At 66.5% G+C, this 21,620-nt stretch overlaps 7 protein-coding genes across 7 annotated transcripts; 4 read left to right on the top strand and 3 right to left on the bottom strand.

Moving 5' to 3' along the window:
- Positions 1-22: 22 nt before the first annotated feature.
- On the top strand, positions 23-2,888 carry RHOBADRAFT_52006 (uncharacterized protein; the record flags this gene model as incomplete). The annotated part of the gene is made up of 11 exons (XM_018416124.1): positions 23-236; positions 320-356; positions 455-623; positions 716-766; positions 855-1,022; positions 1,109-1,136; positions 1,197-1,645; positions 1,724-1,804; positions 1,938-2,327; positions 2,439-2,498; positions 2,593-2,888. 11 exons carry the CDS (start codon positions 23-25, stop codon positions 2,818-2,820), a joined length of 1,875 nt encoding a protein of 624 aa, XP_018273092.1. The 3' UTR covers positions 2,821-2,888.
- Positions 2,889-2,931: 43 nt separating this feature from the next.
- RHOBADRAFT_64644 (uncharacterized protein) lies at positions 2,932-3,955 on the bottom strand. Its single transcript, XM_018418535.1, has 5 exons — positions 3,782-3,955; positions 3,582-3,625; positions 3,394-3,503; positions 3,246-3,311; positions 2,932-3,175 (listed from the first exon to the last, which is right to left on the bottom strand). Exons 1-5 carry the CDS (start codon positions 3,887-3,889, stop codon positions 3,162-3,164), a joined length of 342 nt encoding a protein of 113 aa, XP_018273091.1. The 5' UTR covers positions 3,890-3,955; the 3' UTR covers positions 2,932-3,161.
- A 2,076-nt stretch (positions 3,956-6,031) lies between these two features.
- RHOBADRAFT_12319 (uncharacterized protein) lies at positions 6,032-6,982 on the top strand (the record flags this gene model as incomplete). Its single annotated transcript, XM_018412088.1, has 4 exons — positions 6,032-6,367; positions 6,470-6,610; positions 6,721-6,807; positions 6,890-6,982. Coding segments are annotated over 4 exons (657 nt in total), but the record flags the coding sequence as incomplete, so codon positions are not given.
- A 547-nt stretch (positions 6,983-7,529) lies between these two features.
- Positions 7,530-11,864, bottom strand: RHOBADRAFT_52003 (uncharacterized protein; the record flags this gene model as incomplete). The annotated part of the gene is made up of 15 exons (XM_018416123.1): positions 7,530-7,771; positions 7,859-7,946; positions 8,028-8,152; positions 8,228-8,683; positions 8,746-8,872; positions 8,938-9,017; positions 9,088-9,495; positions 9,563-9,664; positions 9,733-9,820; positions 9,902-10,039; positions 10,106-10,588; positions 10,651-10,774; positions 10,869-11,152; positions 11,226-11,400; positions 11,473-11,864. 15 exons carry the CDS (start codon positions 11,862-11,864, stop codon positions 7,530-7,532), a joined length of 3,312 nt encoding a protein of 1,103 aa, XP_018273089.1.
- A 111-nt stretch (positions 11,865-11,975) lies between these two features.
- On the top strand, positions 11,976-12,964 carry RHOBADRAFT_66126 (uncharacterized protein). The gene is made up of 6 exons (XM_018418872.1): positions 11,976-12,059; positions 12,193-12,382; positions 12,475-12,531; positions 12,601-12,694; positions 12,776-12,833; positions 12,899-12,964. The coding sequence occupies exons 1-6, from the start codon at positions 12,040-12,042 to the stop codon at positions 12,900-12,902; spliced, it is 423 nt and encodes a 140-aa protein (XP_018273088.1). The 5' UTR covers positions 11,976-12,039; the 3' UTR covers positions 12,903-12,964.
- A 2,134-nt stretch (positions 12,965-15,098) lies between these two features.
- RHOBADRAFT_52001 (uncharacterized protein) lies at positions 15,099-17,673 on the bottom strand (the record flags this gene model as incomplete). Its single annotated transcript, XM_018416122.1, has 13 exons — positions 15,099-15,314; positions 15,385-15,501; positions 15,609-15,662; positions 15,695-15,777; positions 15,846-15,964; positions 16,039-16,095; positions 16,163-16,242; positions 16,322-16,548; positions 16,674-16,701; positions 16,762-16,815; positions 16,873-16,892; positions 16,964-17,325; positions 17,397-17,673. The coding sequence occupies 13 exons, from the start codon at positions 17,671-17,673 to the stop codon at positions 15,152-15,154; spliced, it is 1,641 nt and encodes a 546-aa protein (XP_018273087.1). The 3' UTR covers positions 15,099-15,151.
- Positions 17,674-19,128: 1,455 nt separating this feature from the next.
- On the top strand, positions 19,129-20,337 carry RHOBADRAFT_34500 (uncharacterized protein; the record flags this gene model as incomplete). Its single annotated transcript, XM_018413201.1, has 4 exons — positions 19,129-19,446; positions 19,558-19,697; positions 19,806-19,958; positions 20,033-20,337. The coding sequence occupies 4 exons, from the start codon at positions 19,129-19,131 to the stop codon at positions 20,235-20,237; spliced, it is 816 nt and encodes a 271-aa protein (XP_018273086.1). The 3' UTR covers positions 20,238-20,337.
- Between the last annotated feature and the right edge of the window lie 1,283 nt (positions 20,338-21,620).

Here is a 21,620-nt window from a genome sequence, read left to right as displayed (position 1 = left end):
TCGCGAGACTCGCGCTTGCTTAATGGCTCCGCAGCGTCCAAAGCCTACCGATGCCGCAGTACTGCCCGACGCCGCGCTTGCTCCACCACCTCGATCGCCCCGGCAACTCGACGACATCGAGCACGCGGTCGGCGACGACGGCGCGCCGGTGGACGCGGTCGACTCGCGCAAGACGGTCAGCAGCGACACGGTCGTCGAGGAGGATGCACGACCAGCACCGGTGGTGGACGAGCATGGTGCGTCCCCCCTTCCCCTTGGTCGACTCAAGCACCGCGAGGGATTGTCGGCTGACCTCGCGCCATCGTGATCTTCCCTGCAGTCATCCCCGAGAACAACCTGCTCATCGTCATGTTCAGGTACGTCCACGCCTCTTCTCGAGTGCGCCCTGGTCCGCGAGCGCGCGGACCGCTTCTCGAGCCCGCAGACTGACCCACGTCTTTCCTCGCGGTCACAGCCTCGCCCTGACGACGTTCCTCGCCGCCCTCGACTCGACCGCCGTCGCGACGGCGCTCTCGACGCTGCAACGAGAGCTGGACGGTACCGCCGCCTCGCTGTCGTGGGTCACGGGCGCCTACCTCCTCATGATCACGGCGTGCGCGCCCATCTACGGCAAGCTCTCTGACGTGAGTCTCGCCCTCCCCTTCTTTGTCATCGGGAGCGCACACTCGTCGCGCACCGGCCTGACCCTCTCCTCCTGCCCTTCTTCGCCACGCAGTACTACGGCCGCAAGTGGGTCTTGTACATCTCGATCGTCATCTTCATGATCGTGCGTCGCTGCCTGTTTCTCCTTCCAAGTGTTCGTGTGACCGGCACAGGCTCGACAACCCGAGGCTAACCGTTCTCTTCCTCCCCAGGGCTCGGGCCTCTGCGCCGCCGCACAAAACATCCTCTGGCTCTGCATCTGTCGAGGAGTGCAAGGCGTCGGCGGCGGCGGCATCCTCCAGATGGTCAACATCGTCGTCGGCGACATTACGCCGCTCGAGACGCGCGGCAAGTACAGCGGCGCGATCGGCTCGTGTTGGGTGCGTGGCCTCTTTTCCTCGACGGCGGTCGCGTCGCCTCCGTAGAGTCTCTTGAGCGTCCGACTGACTCTTCTCGTGTCGCACAGGGCATCGCCGCAGTACTGGGCCCGCTCGGTGCGTCGTCCGGCCCTCACTCGCTCGGCGTTCCTCCTCCTGACCGTCCTCCTCACCCAGTCGGCGGCGCTCTGTCGCAGTACGCGAGCTGGAGGTGGTTGTTCGGCATCAACATTCCTTCGGGAATCGTCGCCTTGGCGCTCCTGTTCTTCTACCTCAAGCTCAACCCGCACACGCCGCCGACGGCCGCCTACCTCCTCTCGACCTTCGACTTCCTCGGACTCGGCCTTCTCATCTCGGGCCTCGCCATCCTCCTCGTCGGCTTCACGTTCGGCGAGCAAGGCTGGGGCCGTGCACGCACCATCGCCTGCCTCGTCGTCGGCGCCGTGACGCTCGCCGCCGCCATCGTCGTCGAGCTCAAGACGACCCGGAGCCCGATCATCCCGCCGAGGATCTTCAAGCTCAAGACGGCGGCCGCGTTGCTTACCGGCGTCTTCGTACAGTCGTTTGCTTTCAACGGTCTAGCCTACTATCAACCTTTGTGGTTCCAGGTTACAGGCTCGTCGCCGGTGCGCCCCGAACCCTCTCTCTCTCTCTTTGCGTCACGCGTCGCTGCAGCATCGACTGACCTTTCTCGTTGCGTGCAGCTCATGGCAGGCGTTCTGCTCATTCCCTTCTCGGTCGGCACGGCCCTGTTTGGCGTCATCTCGGGCTTCCTCGCCGCTCGGGTGCGTCCGACCTTCCTCCCTCTTCCTCTCCCTCTCTCCCTCTCCCTCGCCGCTCCCTCCCTCTCGGCCTCTCAATTGAGCCGACTCATCGTGAGCACGCACTGACCCCATTCCCTTTCCTAACGCGCCGCAGTGGCGGCGCACCAAAGAGCTCATCATCGCCTCGTACCTGTTTGCGACGCTGGGCTACGCCCTCCTCGCGACGCTCGACGAGTCGTCGAACCGCGCCTCGCAGATGCTCTACCTCCTCGTCGCGGCCCTCGGCGTCGGCCCCTTGTTCCAGCTCCCGCTCCTGCACCTCCAGGCCGCCATGCCCGTCAAGGACCTCGCCACCTCGACGGCGACGCTCGCGCTCCTGCGCTCGGTTGGCGGCACGGTCGGGATCGCGGTCGCGGGCGCCATCTACGCGAGCAAGCTCCGCAGCGGGCTCGAGGGGATCGAGGGGTGGGCAGGGTACGCGGCGAGGAACGGGAGGGGTCAGTCGAGTGCGGCAGGGTCGGTCGAGGGGCTCACTGAGATCGAGGTGCGTCAACGGGCTCGAGCTCTTCTTCCTCGCTCTCTCTGTCTTCCCTCCACTCCTTTCTCGACCACCCGGACCCCCGGACCTGACCTGACCTCTCTGGTGCGCCGACAGCCGCCCGAGTTGCGCCAGGAGGTCCTCCACGCCTACACGCGCAGCCTGTCGTACCCCTGGGTGCGTCCTCTCCCTCTCTCCCTCCCTCCCTCGCCTCGCCTTCCTCCCTCTCGGCCCCTCGCTCACGCCGCACGAACCTCCCTCGCCTCGGCAGATCATCGCCGCGCCGCTCCTGTTTGTCGGCCTCGTCGCGTCCGTCGTCGGCATCAAGCACTACTCGATGAAGCGTGCGACGGTGCGCGCGCCGGAGGAGGTCAAGGGCAAGAAGAACAAGTCGAGGGACGACGCCGCCAAGGAGAAGAGGAGGAAGGGCGACGAGGTAGAGCTCGAGGGGGACCAGAAGGTTGACGAGGAGAGCGCTTATAAGTCGCTAGAGCTGTAGCTGGGGACGAGTACCATGGGCATGGAGCGCATCTTTTGTATCGAATAGAGACCGGATTCCTCTCTCTCTCGCGCGCTTTCCTCGGGCTCTCCTTCTCGACGAGTGAACCAAGAGAGGCAATGCGCGAGGCGCGGCATAAAGTGCAAGGTACGAAGAGGGGGAGAGGCAAAAAGGGGAGAGAGCTCGAGTCGGGCGAGAAAGGCGAAGGAGGAGGGTGCGGGAAGGGGAAGCTACAGCCAGAGGGAGGCGCACAGGACGAGGGAGCGAGGTAAAGACAACAGGGTGAAGGCTGGATACACGAGATGAGGGACGAGTCGATGAGAGGAGGGAGGTGTGCGCGGTCACTGGACGTCGGCTGCGCGAGGCGGGAGCGTCAGGGCTGCTCGGACGAGCGGGAGGAAGAGGACGAGGCGCTCGCAACGCACTAAAGAGGGCCTTCTCGAGGATGTGCTTGCCCTCCTTGTACTTCTGGTTGGCCTCGTACGCCTTGTCTGCGAGCGTGCGCGAGGCAGAGTGAGCTCGACACGCGAGGAAGGCTCGTGGTCGAGAGGGAGGGAAAGGGTCGAAGCGCACCGTACTTCCAGCCGAGGACCTCGCCGCACTTTGCGCACATGATGTCGCGCACCGTGTGCAGGCCCGTCGTCATCGGCCGGTCCTCTGCGGGCCCGCAGGTGATGTTGACGCTGCGCGCGAGGAGGGAAAGGGTGAGTTGGCCGAGGACGCGAGGTGGCGGCTCGGCGAGGAGAGGTCGGGACACGCACACAGAGGTGAAGAGGTACGCCCGGCCGTGCTGGCCGTTGAAGTTCTGCGTGCAGAGCGAGTGTGAGCGAGTTGTCGAGACGGTTCCGTCCCCCACATGCCGCGCTCGTCGAGGGTCCGTCTCGCGCCTGGCGACGGCAACGAGAGGGCACACCGTCGCACGCAGAGCCCGGGATAGAGTGCAGGGAGAGGCTGGACGCACCTTGGACTCGATCTGCTCGCTCGTGGTGAGGTGGGTCCTGCACCGTCGGCATCCAAAGACTTTGCCGCCGGTGCTGCTCGTCAGGTACTCTCGGTGCGCGAGTCCCATGGCTGGCGGGGATGGTGCAGCGTGTCGGACTGCGGCGAGCGTGCTTCTGGGCGAGCTCGAGGTGTGGGAGGGGACGAGAGAGGTCGAGAGCGGCGAGCCGAGGGGAGCGACTCGGTCGACCGCTCGAGCTGGTACTTGGTCGGGCTTATGATGCTCGTGAAAGAATTCAGACGGTACTACAGCCACGCTCGCACCAACCAAAGCGAGTCGAGCTGGTGCGGTCTCATCGGCTCTCCTCCTCGTCTCCTCCTCCTCCTCCTTCCCCACCCTCGTCGCCCTCGGCACCGGCTGCTGTACGGGCCTCTGCCGCTGCATGACGGGGCAGAAGCGCCACCTGCCGCACTCTGGCAACCCGCCCTCGTCCTCGTCAAAGCGCCGCAAACCCTCGACCCAAGTCGTCGACCTCACCGGGGACAGCGACGACGACGACCACCGCCTCGAGCCTGCGCCCAGTCCGGCCCGCGCTTGGATCCCGCCGTGGAAGGACCTGTTCACGCTCGGCCTCGAGGCGTTCAAGGCTCTCGCCGCCGCCAACAAGCAGGGTGCGTCTTCGCCGTGTTGTTTCGCCGGCTCCTCGGGTCGTCCTCGCTCCTGCAGAGCGCAGTCACTCACGCGAGTCAAGCCCACAGGCTCGACACCAAACGTCAAGCAGCCGCCCCGCGCCAACGGCCACCCACCGCTCCCTTCTCCTCGCCAGCTCTCGTCGCCCCGCGTCCGACCCGACCGCCTCCGCGCCCTAAAGCGCGAGTACGCGAGCGAGTACGCCAAGCTCCAGGAGCGGCACTTCGTCCTTAAGAAGGCGCACACGTACGACACGATGGAGGCCAACGCCCAGGGTCACGACGTCGTGCCGCCCAAGCCGCAGGAGATGATCGACCTGGAGGACCGCATGAGGGCGCTCCTGGTCGAGAAGAAGAAGCTGCGGCAGCAGGCCGCCGAGGACGACGGGGCGAGCTCGATGGCGGAGGGCATGTCGGGCTACCAGCGCAGGGAGCCCATGGGCAGCGACAAGGTGCGTCCCTCGACTCTCTCCCTCTCTCCTTCCACACCATGCGGATGGCCCTGATTGCGCATACTGACAGACACACAAGCAACCCTCGTCCACTTCTCGTCGTCCTCCACGACCCGCCCCTCCTCCCCTGCCCGCCCCGACCGCTCGACCCTCCTCGCCGCCTGCCCCGTCCGTCACCCGTCTCCCTCAACCTCGTCCCGCCGCCACGACTTTCGCCTCGACCTCAACTTCCTCTTCGACCTCGGCGCGCATCCCTCGTCCCCCTTGGTCCCTCGACTACGACCCCGACGCCCCTCGCTCGCCCTCGCCGCCCTCGCCGCCGTCGCCCGCACCCTCCCTGCCGGCCTCCCCGCCACGCCGCATCCGCCCGGCCGTCCAACAGCACAAGCGCGCCATCGCCGAGCGCGACGCGAGCACGCTCGCGAGCTTGCGCACCCAGGCGCCGTCGAGCGTGGGCACGGGCAGGGGCGGGTGGGCGGCCGGCGACGAGGACGAGCTTGATGCGGATGCGCCCGAGGCCGAGGACGACATCGAGCAGAAGCTGTACGGCGCGATGCTCGAGAGCGGGCTGCAGCAGGAGCAGGCCAAGCATGGTGCGTCGCCGCGGTTTCCTCTCGTTCTTCCTCCCCCCCGTCGTCGAGAGGAACGATTGCCTGACCTGGTTCTCGCCTCGCACAGACGCCATCTCTCGCGCCAACCCCTCACGGCGCCCGGCTCGCCTCCAGGTCGGCCGCTCGGTGTCGGGCATCGTCGGCCAGTCGGCGCTCGACCTCGGCAGCAGCCTCTTCCCCGGCCCGACGCCGTACGGCCTGCGCTCGCCCGCTTTCCCGAGCACTACGACGCCCCCCTCGTCCGCCACCACGGCGCGTTCCGCGCCCGGCGCGCGCCGCCGCTCGTCCGACTTCGACCGCGTCCTCGCGACGGCCAAGGCGACCCTGGACGAGCCGATCGCCCGCGAGCTCGACGCGTTCGAGCGGTTCGACCGCCTTCGAGAAGAGCTCAAGGCGGCCGACGAGGCGTCCAAGGCGCTCGAGGCGGTGCCCAAGGTCAAGAAGCGCAAGGTGCGTCTCGCGCTCTCCTTCTTTCCCCTCGTCCCTCGCGAGCGAGCGTCCTGACCTTTGTCGAGCCCGCGCCCGCAGTTCCCCAAGGAGCTCTCTCCCGGGGACGCCGCTCGCGTCAAGGCCATCTTCAGCACTGCGCGCTACGAGTCGAGCACGCCCGGCGCGGCCGCGTCGCTCAAGGACCTCAAGCGGCTCCAGGGCCTCTCGTGGCTCAACGACGAGCTCGTCAACTTTGTCGGGGTCCTCATCAACCAGCGCAGCGACGCGGCCGACAAGGTCGAGGCGGCGGGCGGCTCGAGGGGCGAGGGCCCGACGAGGTTGAGGAAGGCGTTCGTGTTTAACACCAACTTTTTCACGTGGTACGGCGACTCGGGCTTTGCCAAGGTCAAGCGGTGGACGCGCAGGGTGCGTCGCCCTGTTTCCCCTCTCGCCCTCTTTGCGGCCCGCCTCGAGGTCGCGAGACTGAACCCTCCCTCTCCTTCCTTCCTGCCCCGCCCCGCCGCGCAGTTCGACACGTTCGAGAAGGACATCATCATCGTCCCGATCAACCACAACAACTCGCACTGGTGCTGCGCCGCCGTCAACCTCAAGCTCAAGCGCTTCGAGTACTACGACTCGTTCGGCAAGCCCGCCGCGTTCGTCTACGAGGTGCGTCGGCCTGGGTCTCTCTCTCTCCTGCTCGAGCCGCTCGCCCTGTGGCGGGTGCCTTGATCTAGTGACAGATCATGACGCACTGACGCACGCTCTCTCGCCCGCAGCGCCTGCGCAACTGGCTCGTCGAGGAGCACCGCAACCGCAAGAAGAGCGAGATTGACCTGAGCGACTGGACCGACTACTGGTACGAGGTGCGCACTCGTCTCGCTCTCGGTCTCTCTCGCACGTCGCACGTTCGACGAGACTGATTCATCGCCTTCTTTGCGTGCGCAGGACGTCCCGCAGCAGCAGAACGTGAGCGACTGCGGCGTCTTCACCGTGCGTCCCCCCTCTTTCTCTCCCTCCCTTTCACCTGACACTCACTGACCATCGTCGACTCGACGCCCCGCAGTGCATGTTCATGGAGTCGCTCTCGCGCGACGTCGACTTTTTCGACTTTACGCAGAAGAACATGCCCTAGTACGTCGCGGCAGCCTGTCCCTTCTCCTCCTGCGCCTCATGCCTCAACGAGACAAGTGACTGATGCATCAGTTGGACATGCGCACAGCCTGCGCAACAAGATGGTCCTCCAGATCGACAAGCGCGACCTGCTCGACGTCGAGCCGTGGGTCTAGCTTCGCGAGGCCGGTCGCGCAGGACGAGGGCGGGCAGCACGGAGGGGGAACAGCTTGTACAGGGCGTGTGTGCTGTGCATGTTGTACTATCGCTTGCAGTGGTACTCTTTGCAAAGCAGAGAAGCAGGTCCGGCTCGAGTTCGTCGCGTCTCTGTGCGTCGAGGACAAAGAGAGGCTCGAGCGCTCGACCCGGTCTCTCTCGCGCAAGCTTCCCAGGCCTGACACACGCTCGAGAGAAGCACAGACTGCACTGCACAGACAGAAGCTCGACGACCCCTCGACCGCCCGCACGTTCCTGCTCAGACGGCGAGCCACTTGGCCGCAATCGCCCTCGCGAGGTCGGCCCGGTCGGCCATGATGTACAGCAGCCACAGGTTGTACGCCGCCGCCTTTGCGACGCCCGACTGCGCCGCCTCGAGCGCACGAGCCGTCGGGCTCGGCTCGGCGTCGCCGTCGGTGGCGTCGACGGGCATGGCGTCGGTCGAGGTCGAGACGATCGAGAGGACCTTGCGGTAGTGGTCGACTGCTCGGCCTTGAATGCCTGCGATAGAGCGTCGTCGTCAGTATCGCGCTCATGTAGACGAGCGACAGAGGCGCAGGAGAGAGGAAGAGAGAGGGGGGGACGGACCGAGGTGATGGAACGCGCGCGCCAGGTTGAACTCAGTCTCGGCGCACTCGCCGCGCAGCTTGCTGTACTCGTTGAGGAACGCAAAGGCCTGTGGATGGACCGTGACCAAGAGTCAGTCACGCCGTCGACGAGAGAGGCGAGCCGGACGAGGCAATGTCGGTCGACGCACCTGCGCGACCTGGTGCTGGCGGTTGTCCGTCTTGCGCGACATGGCCCTCTGCAGGTACGCGACGGCGAGCGAGAGCTTGATGAGCGGCTGCTCTGGGTCGAGGGCGTCGGCGCGCAGGTAGTAGACTGCGACGAGGCGTTCGAGGGGAGGGTCAGTGCGCTGCGGGGGGGAACGAGGACGAGAGAAAGGGGGCGACGCACTGATGGCGTTCTGGTAGCTGCTCGACGTGAGGAGCATGTGGCCGTACGTCGCAAAGAGGACAGGGCTGAGCTTGGTGGGCTCGAACGCGCCGGCCCTGCGCGCCTCCTCCTCGTCCTCGTCCCGCGCATCGGCATCGGCATCGCCGTCCTCGTCCGCCGCCTGCGGCTCGACGGCGCGCCCTTTGCCCTTGCGGCTCACGACCGGGCTGCTGCTCCTCGCGCCGTCTGCGTCGCCCGACGCGCCGCCTTTGCCGACGACCCGGGCGACCGTGTGCTTGAGCTGGCGGAGGAAGAACTTGACGAGGCGCGCGTCGTTGAACGCCTCGACGGCCGACGCGTGCTTCGACAGGATGACGTGCAGGAGGCGAACGGGCTCGACCTCGTACTGGCGGCCGAGGAGGAACCAGCGCAACTCCTTCTGCGCCTGCTCGAACAGGCCGGCGTGGACGTAACAGGCTGCGGGCGTTCGTCAAGTCAAGGACGTCCGGGAGAACGAGAGGCGCGAAAGAGGGACACACCGATGAGACCGAAGCGCAGAGCGCGCTCGCGCGCCTCTTCTTGACGAAAGACGCCCGCCTCGCGCACGTGCAGCAGGACCTCGGCGGCGAGCTCGATCTCGTCGACCAAGGCGAGGCGGAACGCAAACTGCACGTCGCTCGAGTCAGTTCTGGTATTCAGAGAGGTGAAAGAGAGCGAGAGAGGGGGCGCACCTTGAGGAGAAAGTCGACCCAGCCGTCAAAGTCGAGGCCTCGGAAGCTCGTCTCCTCGACCTCGTTGTCCTCGTCCGAGACTGCGCGTGGTCGTGGGTCAAGGCTTATCCACGAGTGGACCGAGAGAGAGAGAGAGAACGAGGGACGCACTGAGCGAGCGCTGAAGCCGGTTGGCCATGTGGTCGGCCTCCTCCTCGACCTCGACCTGCTGGCTCCTCTTGCCGCGCCGCCGGTACCGGAACATGCCGGTAAACTTGCGCTTGAAGTCGCTCGGGAACAGCTGGGTCGTGCTGCGGAACGAGTCGACGAGGCCCGTCGCGAGCTCGAGCCACTGGTTGAGCGCCTCGTCGTCGCCCTCGAGGACGCCCTCGTCGAGCTCTTGCAGGCGCGAGAACGCAATCTGGAACTCGGCGTGGCGGTCATGCTCGACGTTCTCGCGCCGGATGCGCGCGGCTTGGCGCTCCTCGCGCGACAGGTATGGGCGGCGGCGGCGCTTGCCGTCGGCGTCGACCTCGACCTCCTCAGAGTCGTCGCGTTCGGCCTCGCGGCGCGAGATGACTGTGGCCGCAGGAGAGTCAGTATCCGGCGTGCAGGAGAAATGGACAGGTGGAGAGAAGGTCCTCACCCTCCTTGATGAGGACGAGCGCGCGCTGCGGGTCGCCACACTGCTCGAGGCACTTGGCGAGCGCGAGCTTGGCCTCGAGGTTGGCCGGCTCCTCGGCGACGACTGCGTGCAGAAGAGCCTAGGTCAGTCGAGGCCGTGATGGTGAGAAGAAAAGCGGGCTGAGGGCGTACCGTTCTCGAAGCACTCCCTCGCGTCGTCGAGGGCGTTGAGCGCCTGGTAACACTGGCCGACCTTGAACCACACCGTCGGGCTGTTCGTCTGTACAAGGTGAAGCATCAGGTCCTGCTCGTCGACGAGGGAAGGTCGAAGTTGAGAGAGAGAGCGAGATGGCGGACGGACCTCCTCGTTGTCGGTGAGCTGGAGGTACACGTTGAGCGCCTCGTCGCACATGCGGCGCGCAAAGTAGGAGTCGCCGATCGCGCCAAACAGCTCGGGGAACTCGGCGGCGTCCTCGGACGTGACAATGTCGAAGTGGCGCTGCGCGCGCGAAAAGAGTCAGGGCGTCGGTCGAGGCGGAAGGAGAGGAGGGCGAGAGAGACGCACCTGCGCCTCGTCGAGCATGCCCATGCCGAGCCTTGCAAGCCCGAGCCGACTCCTGAGGCGCACGTCGAGCTCGTACAGGTTGGCGTCCTCGAAGCCCATGGCCGACGTCTCCCACCCAGGCCGGACCTTGCGCTGCTCGTCGTACTCGCGGTCGTCCTGCGCCTCGTCCCACCCGCCCTCACACTCCCTCCCCTGGAGCCACCGCACGCCCTGCCGCACGATCCGCACCGTCTCGGCGTACTGGCGCTGCGACAGGAGAAAGTCGGCGAGCGTCTCGAGGTCCGGGTAGCCGTACGTGTTGAGGAGGCCGGCCGTGTCCTCGGTGACGATGCGCACGAGGGCGCGGTAGTGCTCAAAGGCCGACAGGAGGAGCTGGGTCGCGCGGGCGTACTGGTCGGTCGCGGCGAGGAGGGGCGCGAGCTCGCGCAGGACGCCCGGGTCGTGCGGGAGGAGCGACAGGAGGGCGAAGAAGGCGCGGATGGCCTGCGGGACGTGCTCGTCAGGGTCGTGGAACGAATGAGAGTGGACGAGAAGGCGGAACGGACCATGTTGGTGGCACCGGACAGCTTGAGCAGGATGGCGCGGTCCCACATGGCGTCGACGTCCTCCTTGTCGCCCTTGATCGCCTGCGTGAAGCAGTAGATGGCCTGGTGGAGCAAACCGATGTCGCTGTAGGCGGGAAGAGAACGTCAGCATCGCTCAAGGTCCGCGAGAGAGAGAGAGAGAGAGAGAGGTCGTCGAGAGGAGGAAAAGGTCGACGCACCGGCACTCGCGCCCGATGTCGGCCCAGTCGGCGACGCCCTGGCTGCCCCTGAGGTGCGTCGCGACAATCTTGCACTGGATCGACTTCTCGCGGTCCTCGAGCTCCTCGTAGATGGTCGCGAGCGTGTACCAGGCCTGGGTGATGACGGGGTCGATGCGGATGACCTCCGAGAACAGCTCGATGGCCTCGTGGTGCGAGCCGTTCGAGTAGGCCGCCGTAGCCTGGCCGATAAGGCGTTGGACCTCGGGGGACGGCGGCATCTCGTTGCGGCGGCGGCGAGGGCGCTGCGGCGAAGGGAAGAGGTCGGATGAGTCGGCGGGCTCGGAAACGTTGAAGGCGAGAGAGCAGGGGACGCACACCACGGCCACCACGCCTGCGCTTGCGGCCCTTGACGCCGACCGTGAGGTCGTCCATGAGGTCGGGGTCGAACGCGTCGAGCTCGTCGGCGATCGACTTGTCGAACTCGCGGTCGAGGGCGGTTGCGCCGCCGACGCCGGTCGAGGTCGAGTCGCGGATGGCGCTGATCAGTCGTCTGTGTGTGCGTGTGCGTGTGTCAGTACCGCTAGGCAGGACGAGGGCGCGAGAGGGAGAGAGTCGAGCGCACCCGAGGTCCTCGTCGCCGTCGTCGTCGTCGAGCGCAAACAGGTCCTGGTCGTCCGCCCTGCCCTTGCCCTTGTCCGCCGCACCGACCGCGCCGTTCCCGCCGAGCAGCCCACCCGCACTGACCCTGCTGCGCCTCGCCGCGTCGGTGCCCTGGGTCGCGGCGGCGTACTCGTCCTCGGCGTCCGTCTCGTCGTCGCTGTGGTCGTCGTCGTACGCGCCGTACTCGCCCTCGCCGTCCTCGTCGTCCCAGTACGGGTCGCCCTGGCTCTTGAACGCGCGAGAGCCGGAGGACGAGGGCCCGGGTTGGGCGAGGGCGGGGTCGAGGGCGAACGACAGGGACGCGGCGCGCTGCCGCGGGACAAAGCCGCTGAGCTCTGGGACGAGGTCCTGCATGGCTCTGATGAGGGTACTGCGCAGCCTGTGCGAGTAGAGCGTGTGGGGACAAGAGGGAGTGAGCCAACCGCGCCGGGTTCGCCTCGTGTTGTCGCTCGTCCTCTCGCCTCTCGCTGTGCAGACCTGTGGCGACCTGCATGGCACTCGGGGACTCGCCTTAGGACTACCGCACACCATGAGCTCTTACCCCGGGCGGTGCGTCCCTCCTCCCCACTCGTCATCTCCCCTCGGCTCCTCCCGCCGCCTCTCTCTCCCTCGGCAGGGACTAGGGCGAGGGGCAAGGTCGTGCATGACCTCGAGGAGCACTGACACTCTCCCTTACGCGCAGCGGCAACGGGCTGTTGCACCGCGACCCGAACCGCACCGCCCTCTTCTCCTCGTCGCGCTCGGCATCCCCTCTCCCCATGTACAACCGCCCGTCCGACCGCTACGCCGCCGACCGCACCGCCGAGGACATCGAGGGTCAGAACGACGAGGGCCTCGAGGGCCTCAGCCAGAAGGTCAAGCTCCTCAAGAATGTGCGTCGGCCGTTCCCTCTGTCGCCGGCGACTCGCTCGAGCGACACAGAGTCTCATCCTGACCCTCTCGCCCACCCTGCCCGCCGCTCCAGATCACGATCGGCATCGGCAACGAGGTCCGCGACTCGACCAAGATGCTCAACGGCATGGTGAGCTCTCGCTCCCCCTCCTCGCGCGCATCCTGTCGTTCGAGGGCTCACGGACCCTCGCGCTCGCAGAACGACACGTTCGGCGAGACGGGCAACTTCTTGTCGGGCACGATGACCAAGATGAAGAAGATGGCGCGGCGGCAAGGCGGGCAGTGGTGCTTGTGTGCGTCCCTCGCCCTCTCCCTCTCTCTCGTCGTCCTTCCTCTCGGCGCGCACTCGCTGACTCTCGGTCCTCAACATACAGGGATGGTGTTTCTCGGGATCGTCGGGACTGTTTTCTTCTGGACCTGGCTCTTGCGGAGGTGCGTCTCGTCGCGTCCCCTGGCCCGTGGTCGACCTCGTTCTGACTCTCCCTCACGCCTCGCAGATGATCTAGTCCCTGTAGAACGTTTTGACCTAATGTGCAGTACTATTCTGCGTCCCGCGCACTCTCGACTAGAGCCGCTCGAGCAGCCTGAGCTCGGCCGTTTGCTGTCTCGCCGCTCGAGCCCGTCGGCGGCAAAAGTCTGCGGCCCGACCTTTCCTCTCGCTTTCGCTCTTCCCTTGGCGATCCATCATGCCCAAACACCATGGCAGCGCCACTATCAAGTACGGCTCGAGCGGCTCGCCCGTCTCCTTCCTCTACAGTCCCGCCCTCGACTTCGACCTCGTCTTCTCCTCGAGGGGAAACGGCACCAGCCTCCAGCTCCTCGAGTGGCGCAACGCCACTGCCCCTATCAAGGCCCTGAGCGTCAAAGTCGTGGTCACGCACGTGCAGAATGGCCAGTCGCAAGACCTGCACCCGCACGCTGCCCGAGATGCTGTGGCCGCCGATGCCAGATGGCGCGCTCATCCTCGAAGGCGGCACTCTTGGTGACTACTACTCGTCAAACATCCTCGCCCTCGAAATCGTCACGCCCGCGGACGGCCTCTTCAGCTGGGAGCGACCTGCGACGCGCGAGGAGGGCGAGGGTCGCACGGCCGCCGCCACGTTCTGCTCAAGCGCGTCAGCCTCTCTCCCTTCGTACCTGACGCGAAGGAGCTGACCATCCTCCTCTTCCCCGCAGCTCTCGCGCATGGGCAGGCGCCGAACGACGTCGTCCTCGACTTTCCGCACCTGGGCAAGCAGCTGTGGACGTCCGAGGCCTTCCTGAGCGCCGCCTCGCCGTACTACAAGGCCCTCTTTGCGTCGGGCTTCGGCGAGACGTCGAGCAAGACGTCCAAGCTGTCGCAGCTCCCGTCGGTCGAGCGGTCGTACACGTTCGTCGAGTCGGACGCCGAGACGGACGAGGTCGACCTCAAGTCGAGCAAGGCGAGGTCGAGCAAGGTCGTCGCGCCATACCAGCGCGTCATCGTCACCGAGACGTCGTACTCGACCTATTTCGCCGTCCTCGTCTGGATGCAGTCGCGCCACATCGCGTTCGCGCCGCTCGCCTCGTCGTTCCGCTCGGCCTCGTCGAGCTCCCCCAAGGCCGAGGCCGAGCCGGCACCTGTCGACGTCCCGTCGCGCAAGAGCAAGGTCGAGGAGCTCGTCGCGTCGCAGAACTCGGCGCTCCCGCCGCCCGTGTCCCCCAAGTCGGTGTACCGCCTCGCCGACTACCTCTCGCTCGACGACCTCAAGTCGCTCGCGCTCGCCAACCTCGTGTCGCAGCTCACGCCGACCAACGTCGCGTACGAGCTCTACTCGGACATGGCGACCGTGTACCTCCCCGTGCGCGACGCCGTCCTCGCGTACGCCGTCGACCACTGGCGCGAGGTCAAGGACGCGCCGGCGACGGTCGAGATGGAGGAGCGCGGTGCGGCGGGCGAGCTCGGCGCGGCGACGGCGGGTACGGGCATGTTGCTGGCGAGGAGGCTCGCCGAGAAGCTGGGCAAGTGAGGGTGCGGATCGGGTGGGCGAGCGGGAGGAGGCCCGTGCGGCCTTCCCAAGTCGACTAGCTCGCTCTGTGGATCTCCAAGTCGGCGCAATGGACTTTCATCGTCAAGCATGACTCGTGCGCAGTGCGTCGATGCTGCGGTCCGCTCGAGAAGTAGAAGAAAGAGCGAGAGAGAGAGCTGGCCGCGAGAAGAAGTAGCCGGTATCGAGCCTGGCGGTCCGACTGAGCTCGACACGCTCAGCAGCGATGCGACGTGCGACGCGTCGAGCGCAAAGGCCGTCGAGCTGGGCGGGGTATCGAGCCGAGAGGGATTATGATAGCGAGCGAGCCTTGTCGTCAACGAGGAGAGCGAGCGCGAGAAGCAGCTCGTCCGCATGGACCGCTTTCCTCTTGGACCTGCTCGTCAGCGCGCTCGTGGCAGCGCAGATGAGGACAGCTATACTGTCGATGCAGCAACGAGCCGAATCCATGCTGCTCATCCGCCGCTTTGCAGAGCTCTCGCTGGCGACGCCCCGCACGCCGCTCAGGCCCCGCCCCAGCGACCGTCGTCAGCGCTTCCTCACAGCTCTCTTCTCCTTTCTCGACAGCTGGGGCACATCGGCAAGCTGACGTCGGGCGTAGAAGCTCACGCTCGCGACTCGCGCTTGCCGGAGCGAGCAAAGAGAGCTTTCTCGACGACCTTCTCAAGTCGGGTGCTCTGCCGAAAGGGATCGCGATACAGACCCAGTTGCACACATACAGCGTCCTCGTCCTCCTTGGCTCGCTCAGTGCTTGACCGAGAAGCGCGCGCGCAGGCGCGAGCCGTACACCTGCAAGGCCGGCACGATGAGGAGGCACAGGCCCGCTCCGACGGCTCCCTCCATCGCGAAGACCTTGAGCGGTCCTCCCGACGGTGCCTCGCTCCAAGGAAGCTGGTAGTACGGCACGCTGTGACGAGAGAGAGGGGTCAGTGAGGCTCGTCGAGCGCGTCTCGGAGGAAAAGGGAAAGGCGGCGCACGCAAAGCCACCCAGGACGCGGGCCCAGTTGATGAGCGCCGAGGTCTCGCCTTGCCGGGTAGGGAAACAGTTGTTCAAGTAGGCGTAGACCGCGACTGTGTTCAAGAGGATGCCGAGCCTGAGGGAGGTGCAGAGAGGGTCAGCAACCTGTCGGACGGACGCTCTGGCCCTTGCCCCGCTACTTCGCCGGGCAGACGGCTCGAAAGAGTAGAGGGAGGGACGCACTCGGCGAGGCCCCAGCCAAAGATGACAGCCGCGACGTTGAGCTTGTTCTGGAAGCTGCGCCGAGCAGGATGAAGCCGGCGACGAACGGCGGCATGCTGACGTAGCAGGTCCAGAGGCGCATCTCGGCTTCGAAGACGCCCTTGTTGCGCTTGATCAGACGGTCGGCGACCTGCAAGAGAGACGCTCGGTCAGACGAGCGCGCAAGGAGGACGAGGAATGTGCGAAAAGGCGACGCACCCAGTCGTTGAGGTAGCGACCGATTAACTCGCCAAGGACGACCGCAACGATAGGCGTAGCGTACATCGACGCCGTCACGTAGGGCGAGAAGCCGTAGCCGACCGGCTTCGGGCTGCCGACTGCAAAAGGAGAGGTTCGAGCGTCAGATACGGCGACGGCGACAAGGGGTGACAGGGCGGTCTTGCGGACGCACGGAAGACGGCTTGCGTAACGTTGATGCCGATGCCGAAGCCGAACGTCACGCCGACATCTGTCGCGGCGAGGAAAGGGTTATCAGACGACCTGAGAAGGCGAGGGCGAGGAGAGGGTGGACGCACAGAGGAGCATGAGGAGCATGTGCGGGCGCCAGATGAGGTCGAAGATGGACGTGAGCGACTCCCACCACGAACAGCGATACCTGCGGGGCGCGAAACCGAGAGTCAGGGCGTGGTCTCGAGGCGAGGTTCGACTTGGGAAGGTCGCGCGCGAGGACGTACTTGGCCATCTTGACGCCGGTGATGCCGATGAGCGTCTCGATGCGGTAGCGCAGGCCCGTCGTAGGCCGCTCGGGGAAAGGCACGACGTCGCGGTCATACATCGTCTCTTGAGCGAAGAAGGCGATGAGGAGGACGACGAGCGCCGTGTAACCGACGCCGACGAGGTAGACGTCCTTGAAGTTGGTCGTGTTGATCATGTAGCCGAGAAGGAACGGCGACACGAAGGGCTGTCGACGACAGGAAGTCGAGGAAGGAGAGGCAAAGGGGCGCAGGAACCGCGAGAAGAGGGGCGAGAGGAGAAGGTCAGCTTGCGCTCGTCGTTCGCGCCTGCAGAGGGACGGAGCGGACGCACCGAGCTGATGAAGCCGAGGGTCCACAGGCTGTGTGCGAAAGCGCGTCAGTACAGGAGGCGGAACGAGCGAAACGAGACGTCGACGTACTTGAGCTTGCGAGCTTGGAGGTGGAACGGGTACAAGTCGGCGACGACCCAGAGCCTGCATGTAGGTCTCGTCAGTCACAGCGTGCTGCGAGGCCCGGCGAAGGAGGCGTACCCAGTGCACTGCGGCGCGGTCTGCGGACGCGAGGGCAGCGTGTCAACAAGGGCCCGAGCGTGCTCGAGAAGTCGCGAAAAGGGGGGCGCACCGAGAAAAATGCTGTCAAGCACCTCATTGCGGCGAAGGTCTTGAGGTCCTTGGCGAGCGCGCAGCCGATGAGGAAGCCCAGGCCGAGGACCTGGGACCAGAAGAGGACGGGGAGCCTCCCGTAGCGCTTGATGAAAAACACTGCCGCGATGCCCCCGGGCCCCAAAAGGAAGATACTCCAGTTCGACGTGAGCGAATTGATCTCCTCGGTCGTCGTGTTGAAGGCGGCGGCGAGGTTGAACAGTGAGGCGATACCGAGGCCCGAATTGAAGTCAGGTACGAAGGCGGACATTGTGAGAATGAGCAACTGCAGGCTCTTCTGGCGGCTCGACCAGTTCTGCGGGTCGTTCGGGTCGTCGGACGCTGCGGGGAGGGAGCGAGAGGTCAGCTGCGAGGCTCGAGAGCGGGCGAGGAAGGACAGCTCGGGGACGCACGCTGCGGCCACAGGATCTTGGTCCCGTCGCTGTTGGTCTTGAGGCGGCTCGCGATCTCGTCGCCGTACTCGACGCGTGCCTCGGCCGGGTCGACGACGAGGCGGCCGTCGGCCGGCTTGAAACCCTGCGCCTCCTGGACGGCGCGCAGGTTGTGCGAGTAGCCCGTCGTGTGCTCGACATAGTGCTCAAGGTGGTCGTGCGTCGCCGTCGGCTTGGGCTGCGCCTTGTCGGCGTCGGCGAGGGACGAGGTCGAGTGCGCGTCGGCCTTCTCAGCCATGGCGGGCGGTCGGTCGAGGGACGGGGGTGTTGCGGGTTGGGGAGAGCGGGGTGAAGAGAAGAGAGGTGCGGAGGCCCAGCTCGAGATAGCTGGCAGGAGGAGAGCAACGAGCCGCGGTCGAGCGAGCGGCTGAACATGCTCTCCGAGCGAGATCGCGCCCCACCTCGGTCGTCGCTGCTGCGCGCTCGAGCCAAATTTAGCGCGCGAAGGTCGGGTTCGAGAGCCACCGGCGAGCGCTAGCGAAAGAACCGGGATCTCTGGCGACGGCGGCCCGCTCGACCTTCTCAAGTGACCGGGGGCTCGTGCACGCGCGCCCGAGCAGAGTCCGTCCGTTCCGCGGCAGCTCCGCCGCTCGTCCTCGTACGCTCACGCACGTCGACTGCGACGTGCTCGACGGCTCGAAGCTGTCGCCCCCCACGCACCTCGATCAGAGAGGAAGGCGGGCGTCGGGTAAACCGGCCGCTCGGATTATCCGCCCTGTCGGCCCGTCTCTCGACGAGAAAGCCGGTCACTCACCGAGCTGCAGGCGCTCGCGCGACGTGCTTTGAGCTCGAGACTCGAAGCAGCATGCGACGATCGAATTGCAGGCCGCGGTCCGCGACAGAGAGTGCCTGGAGCAAAGCCGCGGTCCGCGTTGCTCGTCCGCCGCTTTGCCCGCGAGCACGGCGAGCACGGCGGCCTCGGGCCTCGGTGGCGACAGCGTCGAGCGGATCTTGCGCCCACGAGCCGATCTCGCGAGAAGTACGGCCCGCGTAGCTGCGGAGACGAGGCAGGGAGCCAGGTGCTCGTGCGCAGCGCCGCGAGCAGGCGAAACCAGGCACGCCCTACCGCGACTCAGTGAGTGTCTGACAGACGCGGTAGCTACGAGCGAGGAGGTGAGAGCCAGAGAGAGCGAATCGCCTGCGTGAGACGCGGCGTGGGCGCAGAGCGAGCTGCTTGAGAACACGAACGAGCAGGACGAGCCGAGGACGAGGGGCAGCTCGCCGCAGTGGCTGGACCAAGCTCGAGCAGAACATCGCGACGAGTCGCTGCACGGGCGAGCGGGACTCTGGCAGGCCCCCTCGACGTGCCAGAGCGGTCGACGAGGTTGGGCGCTGGAGGAGGAGGAGGGCGGCGTCGCCAGACCCGCTCCAGCGCCGCGAGCGGCTGTCGCAGTCTGGCTTGAGCGCTGCTGGAGAGACTGGTGCAGCCGCGTGAGCCGCACGAGGCCGTGCAGGCGCGAGAGAGGCGAACGCAGATGAGGCGGGGGAGGAGGGTAGAGCAAGAGCGAGTAGACCTCGCGAGGGCGTGCGAGTGCGACAGGCTCGCTGCGAGAGCACGTGGGAGTACGAGCACGCGCACACACAGGCTGCAGCTGAGCGAGACGAGCTGCTTTGCGCGGGACCTTCTCCTCCTCCCGACACGCACCACACCCGCCTCGTCCTCCTCTCCCGACACCAAGCTCGCACGCCCAGCATGGACGACCTCTTTGGCTCGAACGAGCAGGCCGACCCGCAGTCCGACTTCCTCGCCCGCGAGCGCGCCGCCCTCGGGGCCGACGCCTCGTCGTTCGCCCCCTCGTCCGACTCGGCAGCGCTCGACAAGGACTACGAGGCCGGCGCGTCGGCCTTCCCCGACCTCGACGATGCCGACGACGATGCCCTCGGCGCCTTTACCGGCTCGCAAGCGCCTGCGCCCGCCGCCCCGGCTCAAGGCCAGGTCTCCGTCACGGGCGACAACGAGTTCGCCGCGTTCGAGCAGGAGTACCCCGAGATCGACTTGCCCAGTGACGAAGTGAGCTCCTACTCTCTCCCACCCACGCGCAGCTGCGTCCCCTCTCTCCCCTCGAGACGAGCTCACGCTCTCCCCCCTCCCCTCCCCTCCCCCTCCTTCCTCGCTGTGCAGCCCCACCAGAACGGCCTGAACGGCAACCCCTCTGCTCCGCCTTCCGCCGGCCTCGCCGCACCCGCATCTTTCGGCCAGGCGCCGTCCCAGTCGGCGAGTCCCGCACTGCAGCAGCAGGAGGGAGAGTCCGAGTTCATCAAGTGCGTCGCCGCCGTCTCTCCCTTGTGCGCTCGCGTGCAGCTCAGCCTGCACGCCGCGCCCTATCGTGCGCCGGTATGGCGACTCACGACCTCCTCCCGTCGCAACAGGTCGTGGCGCGATAAGCAGGCGCAGGAGATTGCGGCGCGGGAAGACGAGTACGCCCGCCGCAAGGAGGAGACGATCGCCAAGGCGCGCAACGACATCGACAACTTCTACAAGGAGTACAACGCCAAGAAGGAGAAGGCGATCGCGCAGAACAAGTCCGTCCCCCTCTCTCTCTACCTCTCGGACGAGGTGCCCAGCGAGCTGATACGCCCGTCGCGCGCACACGCAGGGAGGACGAGGAGAAGTTCAAGGCCGAGCTCACCGACTCGCTCGCCAAGGGCACGACGTGGGAGCGCATCTGCCAGCTCGTCGACCTGCAGGACTCGCGCTCCAAGACGACGACCAAGAGCAAGCAGGACCTGACGCGCTTCAAGGAGCTCCTCCTGTCGCTCCGTCGCGAGGGCGAGACGGCACCGGGTGCGGCGGGCTACTGAGCGTTTGCGTCCCCTCTCGTAGATGCTCCCCTTTCCCCTCCTTCGTCAGTCGTCGTTTTCCCCCTCTGTAACAGCAGTCCCCCCCAGTTGTGCTCGACCCGCTTGCGCCTCTGTCTCGCTCGCGACCTTGTCGCTCTCTCTGTGCGGCCGAGAGAGTGTGCTTCGAAAGAGAGGAACGGTTACAGGGACGGCGAGAGAGCAACAAGGAGGGAAGAGGCGGGGTATGGCTACAAATGCGTGCGAGGGGGAGGGGTAACAACGGCGACGACGATGACGAACAGAGAGGGGGTACACCGAGAGACATAGATAGATACACAGTGCCCGCGAGCACGATAAAAGAGAGAGCTCGCTTGAGGGGAGGATCACCTCCTCGCCGGCCGACCGAACGCCTTGGTCGTCACGCCCCGGCGCAAGTCGCGCGCGAGCCCCGGCGTCCACTCGCCGTCGCGAATGCGCGCGAGCTCCTTGAGCAGCATGCCGAACGCGTCCATCTGGGGCGGGCGTGCGCGCTCGTCCTCGACGGCCGCCGCCTGGTTCCACACGGGGACGCCGTCCGGGAGGCGCTGCTGCTTGACGAGCGACGCCGACGCAGCGGGCGCGAGCCACTGCTCAGGCCCGTCCGGGATCGACCACTGGAGCTTGTGCGCGATGCGCGCAATGTGCTGCTGCATGCGGCGCACGTCGGCGGGCGGGATGCGCTCGAGCCGCTCGATGAGGGACGGGCCCGCGCCGGCGACAAAGTCGGCCTCGTCGACAAAGACCGAGTACTTGCTCATCTCGTTGACCTCGGGCGACGACGGGAACAGGCGGCCGTACGACCGCTCGCGGAAGATGACGGGGATGCACCCGAGCTGGACCGCCTCGTACAGGGCGCGGCGCGACGGCGAGTCGCCCGCCGGCATCGGGCAGAACTTGGCCTGGGCCATGTGCTCGTGGAACAGGGTGAGGTTCTGCGCGCCGTCGAGCGAGTTGGTGATGTCGTCGAACAGGATCTCGGCCGTCGCGTTCTCGGGCCGCGTCTCGAGGTAGTCGGCAAACTCCTTGCGGAGCGCCGCACGCAGCGCAAAGCCGTTGAACGGGTCGCTCGCAGGCTGGCCCCACGGGTGCGTGGCGCCGGCGGCGTAGTGGAGCCTGCAGGAGAGAGACAAGAGCGTGAGCGGCCGGCCTTCCGAGAGCGCTCGAGAGGAGGGAGCGAGGACGCACAGGTAAGGGCGCTCGGCGTTGAGGAAGACGTCGCCGACGGTCGGCTTGGTGCCAGTCGACGAGCTCGAGAGGTGGAAAGCCGTCGGGTCTGTGCGAGAGAGACTGAGGGTCAGTGCGCGAGTCGAGGAAAGAGAGAGAGAGAGGGACGCACAAGGCAGGTCGATGAGGTACTTGAGGCCC

The sequence above is a fragment of the Rhodotorula graminis genome, assembly GCF_001329695.1.
Source record: "Rhodotorula graminis WP1 unplaced genomic scaffold RHOBAscaffold_3, whole genome shotgun sequence".
Classification (NCBI taxonomy): domain Eukaryota; kingdom Fungi; phylum Basidiomycota; class Microbotryomycetes; order Sporidiobolales; family Sporidiobolaceae; genus Rhodotorula; species Rhodotorula graminis.
Note: the sequence above shows the minus strand (reverse complement) of the source record. Positions and strands in the feature narration are given on the sequence as shown.